Here is a 20,088-nt window from a genome sequence, read left to right as displayed (position 1 = left end):
ATTGCTCAATGACCCGAATTGGGGTCGAATCGAAAACCTTACTAGACTTCGTCTGTGATGACTCTTGATACTAGTGGATGGCTCGATTTCATTCTCAATTCGTCTTCTTCTTGGTCCTTGTTGCGGTTTTTGCCGTAAACCCTAGTTCAAGCTATCGATTCACCATTGTGGAACCGAATTCGGGTTCTGATTCGGATTTGAACTCGGCGGATTCAGAGTCGTTGCTTTTCCATCAGGATTACTCTCCGCCTGCTCCTCCACCGCCACCACCGCACGGACCGTCGGTATCTTGTAACGAGGATCTCGGCGGCGTTGGGTTTTTGGATACTACTTGTAAGATTGTCGCCGATTTCAACCTTACGCACGATGTCTATATAGCTGGGAAGGGTAATTTTATCATTTTGCCTGGTGTTAAGTTTCACTGCCCTATCCCTGGTTGCTCTATAGCTATCAATGTTTCTGGTAACTTCTCTTTGGGTGCGGAATCTACAATTGTCGCTGGGACATTGGAGCTTGCAGCTGGTAATGCTAGCTTTGCTAACGGCTCGGCTGTGAACACCACGGGTTTAGCTGGGAACCCTCCTCCACAGACTAGTGGGACGCCGCAGGGGATTGATGGTGCTGGTGGTGGACATGGTGGTAGAGGCGCTTGCTGTTTGACTGACACTAAGAAGCTTCCTGAAGATGTGTGGGGAGGTGATGCATACTCGTGGTCCACTCTGCAAATGCCGTGGAGCTATGGTAGTAAAGGAGGGTCAACGAGCAGAGAGATTGATTATGGAGGAGGAGGAGGTGGGAAAGTGAAGATGGATATACTGCAGTTTCTGGATGTTAACGGAAGTATTTTGGCAAATGGAGCTTATGGAGGAGCCAAAGGTGGTGGTGGGGCTGGTGGCAGCATCTACATCAAGGCATACAAGATGTAATGAACTTTCGTTTCTATGCTCTCTTCTACTAGCTGTTTGATTTGGTTAAAGGCATATATTTTGAATCTTTCTAGTCAGCTGAGAAGGCAAACTTTGCAATACTTTTTTGGTCCTGATTGTTTCTCAAGATCATAAACTTACCTTAGGGCAAGTCTAGTTTTGAGAAATGAAACACAGTTGCACTTTCTTTTCATGGTAAAATTCTCTAGAATTGTGCTTATGAGTTTCTGTTTTCAATTGGAAATATTTGATTTAGTATTAATCTTATTTATGACATTACTTTTGAAAGATTTTAGATGTTGCTCATAATTCTCCGAGATGTGTTGTTTGCTGTTGTATGGTACACATGAAAAATTCATTTTCTTTGCTTATTTTAAAGGGTGGTAGTGGGCCTTTTGTCTTCTTAGATTCTTTATAAATTAATCTCAGCTACTCATCCTCTGCTTTGCTGTTCTTTGAAGTGCAGGACTGGAATTGGACTGATCAGTGCATGTGGTGGGAGTGGTTATGGTGGTGGGGGTGGTGGAAGAGTATCTGTCGATATTTTTAGCAGGCATGATGACCCCAAGATCTTTGTGCATGGTTAGATTCTTTACATCTGCACACTTTATCTCCTTGACAATTTTTGTTTTTGTTTTGACCCTATATACGTACTTGCCTAACATCTTCAACCATGTGAACTGATCTTATTCTTCCTATACACAGGCGGATACAGTATCGGTTGTCCAGATAATTCAGGCGCTGCTGGGACGCTATATGATGCTGTTCCCCGAAGCCTTTTTGTTAGCAACTACAATATGACGACAGACACTTATACGCTTCTCTTAGAATTTCCCTTCCAGCCACTTTGGACCAATGTTTATATTCAGGATAAAGCACGAGCAACTTGTCCTCTGTTATGGAGTCGTGTCCAGGTATGTCGAAAATAATTTCCAGTACATGGGCTTTGTAGGCTAATTGATTTATCACTTTGCAGTGTTTATGTTACCAGAATTTGTGAGCTTCTTTACAAGGCTTTCTTTTTTTTTTTTTGCCACTAGAGTATCGTTTCTGTCTCCTCTATATATGTTTAAAAAAAGTAAATATCCTGTTTTTCAGCCTATTATCTTGCAAAATTGAAGACGTATTACTCAAACAGAACTCAATATGTAGGTTCAAGGACAAATTAGCTTATTGTGCGGTGGTGTTTTGAGCTTCGGATTAGCTCATTATGGTACATCAGTATTTGAGCTATTGGCGGAAGAACTCTTAATGAGTGATTCTACTATCAAGGTGATTCTTTTCCTGATTCTCTCTTTTTTGGCAATGGTGCAACAGCATTGTATCTGTCTATGCCAGATATAAATATTTCTTTCTGTTGCTAATATCTGCTTGATTCTTGGTTTATCTGGCCTTTTTTCATACGCCACATTCTATTTTGGTATTCATGTGAATTACTTTTTCATCATGTTTATGTTTATTGGTATGTACCAGGTTTATGGGGCATTAAGGATGACTGTCAAGATGTTCTTGATGTGGAATTCAGAATTGCATATAGATGGAGGAGGAGGAGATACAAGTGTTTCCACTTCCATACTTGAGGCTAGCAATTTATTCGTTCTTAGGGTACTCACAAATTGATGTCATTGTTTTTCTTTTTCAAGTAATTTGTGACATACCGATGTATCTAATTTGTTTGTGTTACCTAAATATAGGGGTCATCTGTCATTCGGTCAAATGCAAATCTTGGAGTCCATGGACAAGGTTTCTTGAATCTAACTGGACCAGGGGATTCGATTGAAGCACAACGGCTTGTTTTGTCTCTGTTTTACCGGATATATGTAAGTCCGTGTGTTAGTTTGGTAACAATCCTGCATTGGATTAGATCCTGTATTTTGTGCAGAATCAAAAATATTGTGTATTAGCTCTGAAAATGTGATTGATATAGGCATAATTTGATAATCGGTCTCCTTCAAAGGCCATATTGGCTTTGAAATAACAGATATAGAAAGGTACTTGATTTGGCCATGTAGGAGTTAATGATTTCTTTCCCTGGCAATTGAAGGTTGGGCCTGGGTCTATTTTGCGTGCTCCTCTACAGAATGCGTCTCGAGATGCTGTGTGAGTTTGAAGGAAAATACCATATATATGCGTAGTTTGATTGCAATATTCTTTGGATATGTAAACAGCTAACAATATTTGAACTCACATCCTTTGCAGTACACCAAAGCTCTATTGTGAACGGCAAGATTGCCCTTATGAACTACTGAATCCTCCAGAAGATTGCAATGTCAATTCGTCTCTGTCCTTTACCCTACAGGTATTTCTACTTTTCTTTAACTAGTGTTGTATGCTCTTGCGTGATAAGTCTGATAGTATTCTTTCTTTCTAGATATGCCGAGTTGAGGATATTCTCGTCGAAGGTTTCATTAAAGGATCAGTAGTTCATTTCCACCGAGCAAAAACTGTAACCCTTCAACCCTCTGGAGAGATTAGTGCCAGTGGAATGGGTAACAATAACTATATATTTTTGGATTTTCTTTTGATCACGCATCCTACTTCTACATTTCGTATGTGCATGTCCTTGGCTTACTCCCCCATTATAAGATTTAAGGTGCTACCTCCGTATAGGGAGAAATAAGATATGATCCGACGTTCTTTTAATATGTTTTCATAACAACATACATATGTTTCACAGGTTGTAGAGGTGGCGTAGGTGAAGGTAAATTGCTTGGAAATGGCATTGGCAGTGGTGGTGGGCATGGTGGTAAAGGGGGGCGTGTATGTTACAATGACAGCTGTGTTGAAGGTGGAATTACGTATGGGAATGCAAATCTCCCTTGTGAGCTTGGCAGTGGAAGTGGTGACTATAGCCCTGGTTATTCATCGGCTGGTGGTGGTATTGTAGGTATGAAACGTCAGATATTTTGATTGATTCTGTACCACTAAACTTGAGAGATTAGGTTGTGTCATCATATGACTTGATGCAAATGTCTGATGTAGACTATTGACTATATTTGTATTCCATGTGTCAAATTTTTGGCCAATTATATATTGTTATTTTGTTACAAGCTTATGATTCGTAGCCCGTTTACATTGTAGAAGCTTGTAATCACTTAGGCCATACACTACCGTGCTTACATGTGGTTGCTGTGGGAGCTTATTGCTTTCAAGATGAAACCTTTTAACCTGTTCTTTCTTTTCCTTTGAATCTGGTCAGTGATTGGTTCAATGGAGCAACCTCTATCTGGTTTATCACTTCAAGGCTCTATTAGAGTTGATGGAGAAAGTGTCAAACGTTTGAGTAGAGATGCGAACGGTTCTATTCTAGCACCTGGGGGTGGTTCTGGTGGAACAGTCCTTTTGTTCCTGCGTTATCTTATGTTAGGAGAGTCGTCTCTTCTCTCAAGTGGTGGTGGGTCTGGCAGTCCTGCTGGTGGTGGCGGCGGTGGAGGTGGGAGGATTCATTTTCATTGGTCAAACATTCCCACTGGAGACATATACCAGCCAATTGCTAGTGTAAAAGGAATGATTCATGCACGGTATGTCCTCTATATACCTCTGTATTTCCCATTATCATTAACGTGTGTTGCCCGCCATTTACTGCATTTCCAATGTCTATGTTATTTTGGATATCGTTTTCCAGCCTATCGCATTTACAGTTTTTTTAATTGTAATCGTAGAGGGGGAGCGGCAGTAAATGATGAGTTTTTTGGCAGAAATGGCACAATAACTGGGACGGATTGTCCGAAGGGACTCCATGGTATATTTTGTAAGGTTCGGAAAAAAACGGTTTACCCCTTAGACTTTTGTTCCCTTATCAAAATTGAATTTCTATTGTAGTTTTCGAAGCTCATTGTATTCACACTTGTATTCTTTTCTCCAGGAATGCCCATCTGGTACATTCAAGAATGTTACTGGATCTGACTCTTCTCTTTGTCGTCCTTGTCCTGTTGACGAGCTTCCAACTCGTGCTGTCTACGTCCCAGTTCGAGGTATAAATAACATCCACTTATATCTTCAGCTCTCGTCTATTACCTATGCACTAAAACTTTTTTCCTAACTTTCAGTGACGAGTTTTGTTTTCCGTTCAAACTACCAAGCATAATTGTTTTCTATTCATTTTTCCATGATCATGAATAAACCATTCAACTACTAAGTCTGTAGATTTAAATGTGGTTGAAAATTTCAATGGGGCTATGGTTTTCAGTATTATTTACCTGTAAATTGATGCTGGAAATGCTCATGTCTCAACTATAAACCTTGGAATTTCCTATTCAGGTGGTGTTTCTGAGACACCATGTCCATATCGATGCGTATCGGAAAGATATCACATGCCACACTGTTACACCGCGCTTGAGGAGTTAATATACACATTTGGTGGGCCTTGGTTGTTTGGTCTCCTTCTGATGGGTCTCCTCATCCTCTTAGCACTTGTACTTAGTGTTGCACGAATGAAATTTGTTGGAGTTGATGATCTACCTGGCCCAGCTCCCACGCAGCATGGCTCTCAAATAGATCATTCCTTCCCTTTCCTGGAATCACTAAATGAGGTTAGATGATTTTCTTTGTGTATAAACATTAGATCGAAAAACTGTTTGTATGTCTTACTTTATATGTTCATCTATATAAGCAAATAAAGAATGATTTTAGTATTCGCTGATGTTTCACTCCAGATGCAAGTAATGTTTGTCCAGCAGACATGCTTGAGCGAAATAACCCGCCAAACACTCCTTATATTATAGTGGTGTGCTGCTGTTTTTAATGTTATTCTTTGGCAGGTGTTGGAAACAAATAGAGCAGAGCAATCTCAGAGTCATGTGCATAGAATGTATTTTATGGGTCCTAATACATTCAGTGAGCCATGGCATCTCTCGCACATCCCCCCGGAGGAGATAAAAGAGATAGTGTTAGTTGTTTCTCATTTTATTATCAAGCTGATTTAGAATTCTTTCTTATTGTTTTGTCTATAGATACTTAATTAGTGGCCTTGGCTCTGAAATATTCTTATATTGGTTTTGGTTTCTTTAGATATGAGGCTGCATTTAACACATTTGTCGACGAAATCAACTCTATAGCTGCTTATCAATGGTGGGAAGGTGCAATTTATAGTATTCTTTCAGTAGTTGCATATCCCCTTGCATGGTCATGGCAGCAATGGCGGCGGAAGATGAAGTTGCAAAAATTGCGTGAGTTCGTACGTTCAGAATATGACCATTCCTGTTTACGCTCCTGTCGCTCCCGAGCTTTATACGAGGGTTTGAAGGTAATGTCTTGATGATTTAGTTGATCCCATAATTACTTAACAGAACTATAGATTTTGAGAAAATCTGATTCCCTTAACAAGGTTTTCTTGTTTTAAGATTTAGTGGAATTATATTTTTTAAATATAGGTCGCTGCAACCTCAGATTTGATGCTTGCGTATCTGGATTTCTTTCTTGGTGGGGATGAAAAAAGGACGGACCTTCCACCTCGGCTTCACCAAAGGTTTCCGATGCCCATATTGTTTGGTGGTGATGGCAGTTACATGGCTCCTTTCTCACTTCAAAATGACAACATTCTTACCAGTCTGATGAGTCAGGTTAGTACTTTAGGTTACGTGAAGCAGTTTTAGCAGTTATGTTAAAGGTTTATTGATTATCTGTCATTGTTTTACGTTCCCAGCTTGTCCCACCCACTACTTGGTACAGACTGGTGGCTGGTGTAAATGCTCAATTACGCCTTGTTCGCCGTGGGCGTCTGAGATCAACTTTTCATTCTGTTTTGAGATGGTTAGAAACTCATGCTAATCCCGCTCTGGAGCCACATTGCATACGGGTTGATCTGGCCTGGTTCCAGACTACAGCTTGCGGTTACTGCCAATATGGCCTCCTGATTCATACTCTTGAGGATTGTGAACCAACATCACCTCAGTGTGTCAGTGAATCAGCATGGACTGAAATCCAACCACGGTAAATGAAAATGTGAAATTGCATCCAATCTATCTTTCTTTTGTATCATAGGGTGGTCCATTCATGGTGAAAAGTAATCGCCACGATACTGTTCTTTCTTCTACAATGTTGTATTGTTTTAACTTCAATATAAAATATGAACTGAGAAATCTAGATACACAAGATGACCACTATTCTTTCTGTTGATCACTTTAGAATTTTAAGATTTCTTTTGTGATGTCACAGTTTAGCATGTTTTCGTTGTGCACTTCGTATCTAGTTATGCGGAATTTTGATGTCTTACTTTTTTTAACTTATAGGTACGGCGTGCATGCACATAAAGAAAACTCTCCAGCACATTTAAGAGAGAGTATGCTCTTCAACCAGACCAACATAAACACTGAAGATTATACAACACGAAGAAAGAACTATGGAGGGATAATCGACCTTGACAGCTTACCGAGTCTGAAAGAGAAGAGAGATATGTTTTTCCTTCTCTCTTTCTTAGTTCACAACACTAAACCAGTGGGCCACCAGGTACTTGTCAATCAAATCCTTATGGTATGGATGTAAATAAATGCTGTGACGTCCAACTTTTCTAGAATTTTAATGTCTCTTTCCTCGGTTATCTTTGTGATATTGCAGGATATGGTTGGCTTAGTTATCTCGATGTTACTTTTAGGAGATTTTAGTTTAGTCTTGCTCACACTGCTCCAGCTGTATTCGATTTCTTTGCTGGATGTACTTTTGGCTTTGTTTATATTACCTCTCGGCTTGCTTCTGCCATTCCCTGCTGGGATTAATGCCTTATTCAGCCATGGACCCAGGCGTTCTGCTGGCTTAGCACGTGTTTACGCTTTGTGGAACTTCATCTCCTTAGTCAATGTGGTAAGTTTTCATTGTTGACAACCTGCTTTGTGGAGAAATGCAATATGACATTAGTGGTTCATTTTACATGAGGATGAATAGGTTTGTTATATCTGTGGACATTATGGGTGTTGATTCTTTAGACATGCGGACATGAGATATCTCACGTTATCTGACGAGTTTTGGTTTTGTGACAGTTTGTTGCTTTTCTCTGCGGATATGTTCATTATAACAGTGAATCATCAGCTAGCAAGAAAACTCCTTTTCAGCCATGGAATATAAACATGTGAGTTTTACTACTTATGCAAAGTAATACTTGAAAAGAGTCACTCTCTCTATATTCTTATCTTTTGGTCTATTGGGTTTCTGATGTTTGAGCGGTTTTGGGGGATGCAGGGGTGAAAGTGAATGGTGGATATTCCCAGCAGGATTGGTCGTGTGTAAGATAATGCAATCGCAGCTCATAAATCGACATGTAGCAAACCTGGAGATACAAGACCGCTCATTGTATAGTAAGGATTATGAGCTTTTTTGGCAGTCGTGACAAAGTCTCGTCAGGTAATTTTCCTCAGAACAACTAAAAACAGTCCTGCCCCAGTTTGGAGTGGGGATTTCAGTTTGTTTTTTTTTGTTTTGTCTGTTTCTCTTCTTGTAATTCTATTACTCCAGGTGAATAGAATTAGGGTACAAAAGAGAAGGAACTCTGATTGTTAAGGGAAAAGAGTAAAGAAAAAAGAAAACAAGTTTATTTGAGGGATATAATTAGGGACAAAACTTTGTAATCTAATGATCCTGGTTGGGTTCCTTGGGGTCTCGGGTTTTTGTTTTGGTTTTGAGTGGATGGTCGTGTTGGTGATTGGTGAAGATCCTCCTAAGGGTTGTATGTAAATAAATGAGAAATCAAATGATCTATCTACTTGAGGCTGTGCTTATTATATCTGCCTCAGTACATTTGAGTTGTTTTTATTTTGGTGTACGTTGACAAGAAATGGATTTGGTTCTTCATTTAGTGTGTGCAGTAGTTGTACTTTATTAAGGATTAATCAGAATGATGAAAATCAGTGAAAAGTTTACTTTTGACTTTTAAGCTCAATGACCGACCTCTTGATTACACATTGATGATGGCTCATTCATATCTTTGATGACGTTTATACAAAAATGATTGGAATATAAATCTGAAAATATTTATTAAATTGCAATTTTGGAGTATTTTATAGAGGACATTGAAGATGGAAACGACGTAATTTAAGAAAACTCATCAAACACAACCCAAAAAAGAGTGAGAGCGAGGCAAAAGGTTACTTGTTCAGAAACCCAGGTCCTTTGATCAAAGCAAGCAAAACCCCTCCCATAACCGCTGATGTAGAAGCTGCAACAAGCCCTTGCCGCATAGAAAGAAACCCTCCTGTAGCTGCACCTGCTAGGATGGAGTTCCAGGGATCTTCCTTCTTCCTGATGTACACCAGTGTGCAATCAAATGCAGAGAACAAGCCACCAAATGCAGCAAAACTGCCTGCGAGACGAGGAGCATTCATGTTGACTGCTTGTGCTCCTCCGACCAAACGAGCACCCATTGGGGAATTGTATGCCCCTTTTACGAAATGATATACAGAACCTCCAACAGCTCCCATTCCAAATGCAGAACCGACATCATTGACTACACGGTAAAGGCCATGATGATCATGATCCCGAGATTCCTTATGGATGTCCATCAATCAAATATAAAACCTTGACTTCTCTTGCTGCAAAACACCCTCAAAAGAGTATATATCATTACTATGCTCTTTAATTTTGAAGTAAGAACATTAAAAAAGAAGAAGCTGAAGAACTCATCCCTATCGAGAGATAAGCTAAGACACCATTAATCTGCTTTACTACTACTACAAGTCAATGAGCATCCCTATCGAGCATGAATCAGTAAAGGTACACAACACAGTTGAATGACCCAAAATATTTAGAACAACCTATGAACTCAACCGCATAAAAAGCTGCAAATTTGGAAAAGGGCAAAAGCGCTGGAGAATGAACAAATCAGAGCTTCATCATTTTATCAAAAGGATATCGAAACTCCACTAACGAATTGAGCTCAGCAGAAGAATCCGAATACCCCAGAAAATACATCTACGAAGTTTAAATAACTGTTTCGATCAAGAACAAACAAAACGGAGATTAATTGACACTAACCAGAAAGAAGCAGCAGATTCTACTGACCTAAATGGAGTCGTGCCTACTGTGCAACTGAGCCCCCAAAAATTAGGGTTTACAGCTCAAAGCGATTAAGATCCTCACTCAAATCCCTTAGTAGCCTCGCTCTCCCTCCCTCCTCCTAATTGGTGTAGCAGTATATAAACGACTAAAGTAACTTTAAAGGTTGTCTAATTTCAAAATTCCCCCAATCAGTTCAACTGGGGCAGAACAAGAATGCCGAGTGTTACATACAATTTTGTCGACCATAAAAAAATTCATCAAACAGTCTTGTATCACTAATCGAACCGAACCGAACCAAACCACTTTTTGTCACTAATCTCACAAGCTTGCGATTCGTTTGTTTGCGATTACTTCTATGGTTGACGTTGTTGTTCATTTTGTGCGATATAATATAAACCAAACTTTTAATCATTATTATATGAATCCAACTGTCACACAGATACAACCCACACACCACCACCCAACAAGTCTCATCTTTATCATCATTACACAACTGGTTTAGTTTCAAAGGTTAACACAAAACCAACAACACCTCTGCTTATTTGCAACACTACCCCGTTGCTATTTTATGTATCCATAACCTTTGTGTACTTTTGGTGTGTATGTCAATGTTCCGCTGCACCGGAATGGTAAGCTCTCCGCCTCAACTGAGATTCCCCTGATGGCTGCTGCAAATATATCCTCGTTGGATCATTAGGGTCCACGTACCTGCAACATACACAATGACCACACACATGCGATTATCAGAAATTTAAGTCTCTACCGAAACATTCTATCTTGATTCAGAGAGGGGACTTACGCATGTCTCATCATTTGTTCCACAGGGGTCTGAGCGGCTTGAAGAGGATCAACTCGTGGAGCTGCCGCCGCTGCTTCTGCTGCTTGTTGCATTTGTCGATTGTATTGCCTCACTGATGATATGAGATTCAGAAAGAGAGGAACAAACGTCCCGCAACCACCTTCCTTAAACAGGATCTTGAAACTGTGTGTTGAGTACAGAGCTCTATGCTCGTTTTCTGGCACCACCTGAAAAAATATTATTACAATGCCAAATAAGTATACAGTAATTTCCTGGCAAGGATTCAACTTGTAAATTCCATTTGAAAGTTTGTACTTACAGGCTCCACTTGTCCAGCAATATTGTTGCAGTGAAATATTGGCTGATTGAATTTCTCAGCATGGACGTAAAGCTGCAGAGTAATAACATATATAGTCCATAAGCTAATATGTATCATGAAGTCCCTTAACCAAATTTAATAGAGATATACTTGTATAACATGTAGCATTAACTGAATAAGAGAAAAAAAAAAAAAAACATAAGATAAAGTTACTGTACCAGAGGCATGTCAAAAGCAACGAAGTTCTCAACAGGCTTGCTCGCAACAAAGACCATCCGTACATTAGACAAGTAAATCACTCCCTTGGACTTAACATGACCTCCATGCCCTCTGCATCAAACCAAAAAAAAAAAGAACATTAGGGAAGATGTTTAACACCAACAGCTCACATGTCTCTTCACTTCTGAGACATATCTTATTTACAAAGTAAACTTATTGGCTCAAAAGCTGATCAAAAACAAGCGAGACAAGAGTAGGGAACACGAACCCAGGGATCTTGTCGACTTCAAACTCAACACCATCTCTGACTAGAACGAACATTTCATTAACAAAGGGAACAGGCATCCCATTGGGTAGCAATTGAGGGTTAAGCGCCATGAGCTGCAGTTCAGATTGATAAAGCCGGGTAAGCGAATGATTATATAATTCCTTGTTCTGTTCTAATTCTCTGTGTAAACCTGATCACCATGTAAGATATTTATCAATAGAAAAGAAAATGTAACATACTTCAAAGAGATTAATAATCAAAAGTCAATCCAAAGGTTCTTAATTTGAATTAGGCTCAACCAAAAAAAAAAAAAAACATGAGAAGTTAAACCCAGGAATATGATCCCTTGTTCATGATTCATGGCAATGACACACGTTAATTTAAAATTGCCACTATTACCCAATTCAAATCAGCAATCAAAATGCAATAGATTGAAGTAACCAGAGCCGATTGAACAAAATCAAACCACTCGTAATTATAAATTATAGAGAGAAAACCTAGGTTAGTCCATAATAACTGACAAGACAAATCCAATCACACAAAGAGAACAAGTAAATTCCTTAATTTTAAGAGAATCAAAAATCTGATAGCAGTAAATGAGTCACAAAACGACCCCAATTATAGTAGTTTCAAGCTAGCCTGCACTATTCGCGCCGCATCTGATCTGAAGAAATAGTAGAGTTTCCCAGAAAAAGCAGAGAATTTGAAACAACATACCTCTGTCGGAAGATTGAAAAAGAAAATGGATTTTGATCGGAGGAGAGATTGAAGAAGATAAATTGATTAGATCAGAGCTTCTCGCTTATTCCAGAAGAGAATAGAGATGATCACGCGGTTTATTCTTAAAACCTTTTTTACCATTATTAGGTCCCTCAACTTATTTCTTAAGTTCGATTTCGCCCGCTATTAGTTTTTTTTTACTACTTTTAAGAGATTTTTAACAAAAGTACCACAATCAATTCAGTTTCTTTTAAGGAATACCACATTCGATTGAACATTTTCTCGGCTACCACAAAACCAAAGTTAAATGACTAAAGTAACCTTAACTAAAGCAACCAAAGCTTTCTTTTATTCCGTAGTCAAAACCAAACTCTGACACATAATTTTATGTCATTGTAATTTAATATTAACTTAAGAATAAAAAGGAGTGAAAAATTTTAAAAGAAAATGAATAAAAATCTAAATTGGCTCACCCCTTCATCTTCTTCCACATTCCTTTATTTTAGTACTTCTAAGTTCTAACTAGGGTTTATCGTTATCTTTTTCACAACTATTAGATTTTAAAATATAATGTGTTTTTTTTTTTTTAAGAATGCAATGGACAATAAATATATTATTCCCTCCGTTTCAAAATATAAGATGTTTTGGAGAAGTTTGTTATTTCATAATATAGGATGCTTTCAAATTTCAATGCAACTTTTAGATTAGTTTAGTATTTTATATTATGCAGTATTGTTTCTGATTGGTTGAACTTGTTAAAAGTAAAGACTTCTTAATCTGCGTGCTTTGCTTAAAACATCCTATATTTTGAAACGGAGGGAGTATATTATAATAATTGTTGTCATCTGTTTACAGTGTGGACAACTTTTCATTGTAGTTGTAGACAAGTTTTAGTCGTAGTTGTCCTCCATAAAATGTAGATCATTTTCATTTACATATGCAGTAGACAATAATATTAGTTTTAGTCTACAAAAATGTGGACGAGTTTTGATTTTAAGTTGTCCATCATAGGGCTTAGGTTGTTCACAGTTATATGCAGTAGACAATAAAAATGAAAATTATCCTCTCCTAAATTTATTACTAGAATGTGGACAAATTTTCATTGACCATTTTTTAGGTTAACCACCAAAATAAAAGTCTCCTAACAAAAGAAAAAATGCATAGTCTTCTCAGCATTAATGCGCAGTGGACAAGTTATTGTAACTTACTGTTGTCCACCTATAACATAATATACGATGGAAAATTACAAAAGCTTAGGTGATGTACTTTTTAAATCACAAGAATGCTTTCTTCATTTTGTTTTCTTTCTTTGTTTTATCTTCTATCATTTGTTTATTAATTTTTAATTCCTTGTTTTTTTACGAATATTGCGACACATATTTTTTTGCTAAGAGATTTTCTCTTTCTTCATATTAAATGTCAACTGGTATAATGTCTAATCATATTGGTACAGTGAAAACTGAAAAGTACTGTCATAAAAAAAACAACATGCCTAAAAAAATATGAAGGATAAAATTGTCATCTTACGCCTCTTATGTGAAGGATAAAATTGTCATCTTATCCCTTTCTTAAATCTCAAATATGGTACTTCTTAAAAAGAAATAAAATTGTGGCATTTGAGAAAAACTTTTTAGCCAATGTGGTAGAATCAACAAAATTCCCTACTTTTAACCCTATTTTTACAAATACTACTATTTTTTGCCAGATTTTGGTTTTGGTTATTCAGCTAACTCTTTTAAAATGGCAAAAGAGCTATAAAACCAAAGAATCTATACAGAAGTACATGAAACTTTTGATAAAGCTCTTTAAAATGACATAATGAAGAATCTATACAATCTATTTTATTCTGTAACAGTTGAAGTTCCCTTATTAGTTTCACACTTCGAGGCTATATTGTATAAAAGAATTCCAAATAAGAACAAAGCATAAGTTGATTGTGTTATCAATGGGTGTTGGAAGTTGTAACGTCTGGAAAATAACGATTGGTAAGATTATACTAGTAATTAAAAATTTATTATTCATCAGCAGATACAAAGAGAGAGAGAGAGTTCTTTAGCAACATTGAAATGTAGGAGTTGAAATCAAACAAACAAGCAACAATAAAACTTTTAATACAAGCCTCAAGAAGAACTATTATTAAGAGTTGTGAATAGAAAAATCTGCAGACAAAATTTAACGGTAGTTTCTGTAGACAGGGCTGTACATGCTGCTCTCTGCAAACTTCACCAGATCCTTCGCACGTGGGAGGTTTGACGCCAATCCTACAACCACAAGTACATCGATTTAGAACTTTGAGAATAGAGTTAGGACGGTCTTATTAACAGTGATAAAAGACAGTTTCGTTTTACTAACCGAGGTCATAGGTTTTGGCGGCGACACTGGCTGCAATGTTTGCTGAGATCTGTCTGATGTTTGAGAATGGCGGGTAGATCAGACCGTTGGCGAAGTGCTCTTCTGTGACTTGTGCTGCCAATGCTTCAGCTGTTGAAAACAGAGAGAGAGAGAGAGATCAGTTAGAAAGAGTTGCATTGAGAATCTTGCAAGTGACTGTCACCATTCATAAGTATCCACGTTTGATTTTGTTATGTTTATTTCTACTTACAAGCTGCGAGAAGCATGTCATCACGGACACGGATAGCACCAGACATGATCAAACCAAGACCCAAACCCGGGAAAATGTAGCAATTGTTTGCCTGAGGTGGAAGTAGGATTATGGAAATATGATGTCAGCACTTAAATTGTCACATGTAGAAATTTTAAAAGTTGAGAGGGAAGGAGTTGTGGAAACAGCACGAACCTGGCCAGGCAAGTAAGTTTTGCCATTGTACTCAACAGGATCAAATGGGCTTCCACTTCCAAAGATTGCACGACCCTATATTAAGCACAATATATGAAGCACCAAAACTAAATTATATTATTTACCAATCAGGAGTCAGACATGAATTACATTTAGATGTCATATGAGATAGTATACCTTGGTCCATGTGTAAGCCTGTTCTGCGGTACACTCAGCTTGAGAAGTAGGGTTTGAGAGAGCAAGAATCAATGGTTTCTATAAGCCAACACCAAGACCAGTATTAGAACAATAGCATATAAACCTTGTTTTTTGAAAAAGCAGAGAGGAAGAACAAAAAGAAACCTCGTTGTTTGTAGCCATGGCCTCGACAACTTCCTTTGTGAAAGTTTGACCCACACCGGATGTTCCGATGAGAACAGTTGGCTTGATTGCCTGTTTGAAAAGGTTTAAAAAAAGAGTAAACACAAGAATTAAACATCTAACATCAAGATTCTCTATTCACCCATCAAGAAATTTAAAAGATGAGCTCATCGCGTACATTGACAGCACCAATGAGGTTCTTGACAGGTTCGTGCTCATGCGCCCATGGCTGCTTGAAGTGCTGAAGAGATTCTTTGCGCGAGCTAACAATCAGTCCCTGCAAATAAAGAAACATTAAAAACCAAGAAATGTTTAAAAAGAATGAGCCGGATCTGGGTGGTTGCCAACAATACCTTGGAGTCCACGAGCCAAATCTTCTTTCGGGTCTCATCGATGGGAGCTCCAGTCTGCAAAACAACCAAAATATGATCAGTCACATATTCTTGGCTAGAAAACAGAGAAAACGCAAGAACAAAAAAATACAGATTGACTAACCTCTTTTGAAATCTTGAGAGCAATTAGCTCAGCGATACCGGTTCCAGCCTACAAAGAACCAACAGATAAAGCGTAAGCATAAAACATATATGTAAACAGAAACGATAAGCTTATTGAGTATAATGCTTTCTGGTCTCACCTCTCCGGCACCCAAGAACAAGAAGGTATGGTCAGCCAGGGTTTTACCAAGCACCTTCTGAGCGGCAATAAGTCCAGCAAGCACCACTGATGCAGTACCCTGCCAATTACACAAAACAAAAAACAAGTTTTAGTAAGGCTCTCTGACACCTCAACCATAATGTAAGAAATATCAAAATATTGAGGAACAGATTTTACCTGGATATCGTCATTGAAGACAAGATGGCTAGAGCTGTACTTAGACAAAAGGTCAAATGCATTGTGGTTTGCAAAATCTTCAAACTGAAAAGAAGAGTATGTATGGTATTATTCCGGGACATCTTAAGAAAGGTATAAAAAGATCATAGTTCTTAAGAGAGTTGTATCCTATGACTCACCTGTACCAACACTTTCTCTCCATAGTTCTGCTTGACAGCGCACATGAACTCGTGCAGAAAATCTGCATATTCCTGAAATCACAATAGCAAACAGACTTCTCAGTTTTTGAAAAAAAAAAAAACCATTGCAATATTTGTAAGAAGAGAAAGAATTAATGAAAGAGATTAGAGAACCTGGCCAGTTGCCCTGCGTTGTTTAAGGCCGATGTAGAATTCATCATTCAGCAACTTCTCATTGTTTGTACCCACATCAATGGTGATTGGAAGACACTGCATCAGAAACCGGATATTACATTTAGGATCAAACGATTATAATTGAATAATCAATCAAGTAGAACCAATTTCTAGGCACAAAATATTGCAGCTTTTTGTTCTAGTGCTTACAGCTGAAGGACGGATTCCTCCCAAAGCGGTGTAAAGAGAAAGTTTCCCCACTGGAATTCCCATTCCCTGGAAAAGTTTACAATAAATGATAAATACAGATTTTCAACATAACCTGGGAATATGTTTGAAGTGTTTTAACTCAAGGATCCATTTTATTACCTGGCAACCAAGATCTCCTAGACCGAGAATGCGCTCACCATCAGTAACAACGATAACTTGGATCCCTCTCTGGGGCCAGTTCTTCAACACTTCAAGAATCTTGCCCCTAAAGAACATACATTTCAATTTAGTGTTTCAAAGAAACAAAATGGAAAGTGACCTGGTTAAAGAGAATTTAAAACACACTTCTCTTTCAAACTGATGTAGAGACCCTGTGGCTTCCTGAAAATGCTTCCATACTTCTGGCAAGCCTCACCAACTGTTGGTGTGTACACAACTGGAAGCAACTCCTCAACGTTATCAATCAAAAGCTTATAGAACAACCTCTCGTTCCTTTCCTGCAAGATTCAGATACATAAGCAACCAGTTCAAAAGAAACCCAACCAAACAAATCTTTATGTATATTCTCTACTAATAAACATGGTTTCGAAAAACAATCACTGACCTGAAGATCCATCAGTGCCATGTAACGCTGTAGAGGAACAGTGTACTGACGGAGATTGTGCATAAGCTTTCTCTCCTAATAAAACCAACCACAAATCACAAGTTAACACAAACAAAACCAAATCAAAACTAAACAAAAGTGAGTTCTTTTATATAATAAAACCTCAAGTCACCTGAACATCCTGACTCAAAACCACAGGGGGAAGAAGACCAGTTAAGTAATGAGCATCTCTTTCTTTATCAGTAAATGCAAGTCCCTTGTTGTAACGCGGATCACGCATCAACGAGTAACCACTGAAAAACAAAAAACATTTCAATCCACTATAAGCTCCACAGAAAAAGAAAAAAAAAACTTAAGTTCATAAGTTCAGAAACTTATAAAAAAGTGAACTTTACTTGCAAGCAGCTTTAGTTAGCTGAAGAAATCGTGATAGATCAAAAGGGAAAACAAAAGGGTATGTGATCTGAAGGAGAGCGTTGACTCACCTAGCGACGGAGGTAACCCAAGGAGTAACGAGCTGATCCAAGGTGGCGGAATCCTCACCGTAGACGTCAGAGATACCACCGCCAACGCCGGATCTGTTATCGGCGACATCTTCACAGGGTAACTCAGTCGGAGTACTTCCCATATCTCTCTCTCTCTCTTCTGAGGTGAACACAACAAAAACAAGAAACAGAGGAAGCAAAGGTTCACGAAGAAGATTGATGAAGGTTGTTGAATACGGTGATGAGCTTAGAAAGATATTTTTAGGTGAATGATGGAAACACAGAAGTGGAGGAAAGTGGAATTATATAGGCCAAAGAATAAAATTGTATGAGAGAGAGACAGTTTGAAAACGCTAAAGTCTGAAACTTGGAGCTAAAATCGTCAAATCGAGGAGAAGAACGTGGACTGGACTCAGTCACCTCTCTCTCGTGTAGGTCCTCTCTTCATCCATTACCTCTCTTTTTTTTTTTATTCTTAACACTTAATTTATCATTTTCTTTTTGTCTTTTTTCGTTTTTTATATGAAAACGATTTTCACATTTTAATAATTGTAGTAGTACTACACTTCCCCAAGTTGATGGATAAAATCATAAAATAACAAAAACTCATCAGCAAGTGTTGTGTATTTCTTATTTCTTTTTTTCTGAAGAAAAAAAATTAGATAGAATAAGGAATATGAGTGTCAATTAAAGATAGCTAATTGGAAAAGAAAAAAGAAAAAAGAGTGACAAAAACGTACTCATTGAATACGAGGCTTTTGGTAAATAAACTCGTTGCGATGATAAATTGTTAATTAGATGGTCATTTTTTCCCTTTATTAATTAATAATAATAAATGGATATAGCGATGTGAAACTGAAAAACAAATAATAATAAATATACAGTGAGAAAACAAAGAATGAACGAAAAAACAATAATTGTATTTTGAGGCTGCGGGGATGTGTCTCAGAGGATCAAATTTGGCAGCCATATCGGACCCCCACCACCCAAACTTGAATATATTATATGTCAACAAGATATTTACTTTTTAATTAAAAAAACATATTTAACAGAAAAGTAAAAGATTACCAAATAAAGTAATAAACTATTACAAAGAAGAAAAAAACCCACCTCAGACAGGTATCGAACTGTCATTATTAGTGCATATAAACTAACTATATAAGGAATACTTAGTCAATTAATGATTTAATTTAACGATCATTCTCATTCATGGATAAGGATTAAGGATAGTGTGTTACTTGTAATTAATTCATTACTCGTAACGACGTACGTATGTTAGTTTATAATATGCTTTTTTCTTTTTCTTTGTTGCAATTGTTAATAGTTGCATATATATGAATATATGATATATCTCACCAAATTTGTAGCACTCCCCTATTATTGTCTCCACTACTTTTCAGTTGACCATTCCCTTCCTATTATTTTCTTGTGTTCATAAACTAAAATGGAGCAAAACGCGTTTATAGTCCGATAGAGAGGCTCATTTGTTTCTAGAACATAGAAGGAAAGGAATCGGTTCCAATATATGTTGTTGCACTTTTTTCACCAACTCCTACCATTTTCAAAGTTGACTTTCTATGTTTCATTTTCTTTGTTTTGAAGATTAGAGAAATCTTAATACCAAAAAAAAGGAAAAGAAAAGAAAAGACATAATCTACCGCAGTCAAAAGCTCAATCTCTTTCCTTTTTTTTTTTTTTTTTTTTTTTNGTTCACCCAAACTTGTATTAAAAATTTAACCGGCATAAGAGTTCGCCAACAACAAAGATTGTTTCGCAAGAGAATCTGCCACAGAGTTAGCAGTTCTGGGAATAAAACGACATACAAAGGAAGATAGACTTGAAGAAGCAATAAGAATATTCGAAAGGACTCCGTGAACTTCAAGCAAAACTGATCGGGCATTGATAGCCCCCACCAGTTGTTGACAATCAGATTCCACCAAGAGGTGAGCGCCTCCTAACCTGATTGCTTCCAGCACATCAGCTCTACAGGCCAAAGCTTCCACCATAAGAGGTGATGAAACGTGTTCACAAACCGCAGAGTGGTGAGAAGTAATCCCTACATGGTTTGTTATAGTCCAGCCAATCCCTGCTTCCTTTGTGGACTGCCTCCATGCCCCATCTGTTCTGCATAAAACAAGGTTAGGAGCCAAAGGGGGGAGGTTTAGGACTCCAAGATCTAAAGGGCGAGAGACAGAGGGGGGGGGGGGGTCTT

The 20,088-nt window shown here is 37.9% G+C and overlaps 5 protein-coding genes across 8 annotated transcripts in view; 1 reads left to right on the top strand and 4 right to left on the bottom strand.

Moving 5' to 3' along the window:
- LOC104769405 lies at positions 7-8,708 on the top strand. Its single transcript, XM_010493611.1, has 22 exons — positions 7-922; positions 1,393-1,508; positions 1,632-1,840; positions 2,079-2,198; positions 2,400-2,531; positions 2,621-2,746; positions 2,971-3,026; positions 3,126-3,225; positions 3,298-3,415; positions 3,604-3,813; positions 4,126-4,447; positions 4,589-4,682; positions 4,792-4,900; positions 5,187-5,458; positions 5,687-5,814; positions 5,937-6,171; positions 6,299-6,487; positions 6,571-6,857; positions 7,157-7,373; positions 7,482-7,724; positions 7,901-7,989; positions 8,100-8,708. Exons 1-22 carry the CDS (start codon positions 78-80, stop codon positions 8,245-8,247), a joined length of 4,365 nt encoding a protein of 1,454 aa, XP_010491913.1. The 5' UTR covers positions 7-77; the 3' UTR covers positions 8,248-8,708.
- LOC104769404 (mitochondrial import inner membrane translocase subunit TIM17-3-like) lies at positions 8,812-10,219 on the bottom strand. Of its 3 annotated transcripts, XM_010493609.1 has the most exons (3): positions 9,915-10,219; positions 9,668-9,824; positions 8,812-9,445 (listed from the first exon to the last, which is right to left on the bottom strand). In XM_010493609.1, the coding sequence occupies exon 3, from the start codon at positions 9,413-9,415 to the stop codon at positions 9,002-9,004; it is 414 nt and encodes a 137-aa protein (XP_010491911.1). In that variant the 5' UTR covers positions 9,416-9,445; positions 9,668-9,824; positions 9,915-10,219; the 3' UTR covers positions 8,812-9,001. The 3 variants fall into 3 exon arrangements, with proteins under 3 accessions (XP_010491911.1, XP_010491910.1, XP_010491909.1); XM_010493608.1 differs by lacking the exon at positions 9,668-9,824 and having other exon boundaries at positions 9,888-10,219; XM_010493607.1 differs by lacking the exon at positions 9,668-9,824 and having other exon boundaries at positions 8,866-9,445.
- Positions 10,304-12,378, bottom strand: LOC104769402 (UPF0664 stress-induced protein C29B12.11c). Of its 2 annotated transcripts, none has more exons than XM_010493605.1 (6): positions 12,234-12,378; positions 11,517-11,706; positions 11,248-11,359; positions 11,030-11,101; positions 10,711-10,937; positions 10,304-10,619 (listed from the first exon to the last, which is right to left on the bottom strand). In XM_010493605.1, exons 2-6 carry the CDS (start codon positions 11,624-11,626, stop codon positions 10,517-10,519), a joined length of 624 nt encoding a protein of 207 aa, XP_010491907.1. In that variant the 5' UTR covers positions 11,627-11,706; positions 12,234-12,378; the 3' UTR covers positions 10,304-10,516. The 2 variants fall into 2 exon arrangements, with proteins under 2 accessions (XP_010491907.1, XP_010491908.1); XM_010493606.2 differs by having other exon boundaries at positions 11,517-11,629; positions 12,234-12,355.
- LOC104769401 (NADP-dependent malic enzyme 2) lies at positions 14,219-18,281 on the bottom strand. Its single transcript, XM_010493604.2, has 19 exons — positions 17,877-18,281; positions 17,564-17,684; positions 17,392-17,466; positions 17,133-17,284; positions 16,947-17,052; positions 16,788-16,853; positions 16,578-16,673; positions 16,404-16,475; positions 16,225-16,308; positions 16,028-16,126; positions 15,889-15,936; positions 15,747-15,800; positions 15,572-15,670; positions 15,376-15,465; positions 15,211-15,288; positions 15,034-15,108; positions 14,839-14,929; positions 14,589-14,717; positions 14,219-14,497 (listed from the first exon to the last, which is right to left on the bottom strand). Exons 1-19 carry the CDS (start codon positions 18,017-18,019, stop codon positions 14,409-14,411), a joined length of 1,767 nt encoding a protein of 588 aa, XP_010491906.1. The 5' UTR covers positions 18,020-18,281; the 3' UTR covers positions 14,219-14,408.
- Positions 19,610-20,088, bottom strand: part of LOC109131143 — a 5,113-nt gene continuing 4,634 nt past the window's right edge. Inside the window, exon 4 of the mRNA XM_019241771.1 lies at positions 19,610-20,000. Within this exon, the coding sequence (XP_019097316.1) occupies positions 19,610-20,000 (391 nt within the window). The remainder of the gene's footprint in view (positions 20,001-20,088) is intronic.

The sequence above is a fragment of the Camelina sativa genome, chromosome 20 (assembly GCF_000633955.1).
Source record: "Camelina sativa cultivar DH55 chromosome 20, Cs, whole genome shotgun sequence".
Taxonomy (NCBI): domain Eukaryota; kingdom Viridiplantae; phylum Streptophyta; class Magnoliopsida; order Brassicales; family Brassicaceae; genus Camelina; species Camelina sativa.
Note: the sequence above shows the minus strand (reverse complement) of the source record. Positions and strands in the feature narration are given on the sequence as shown.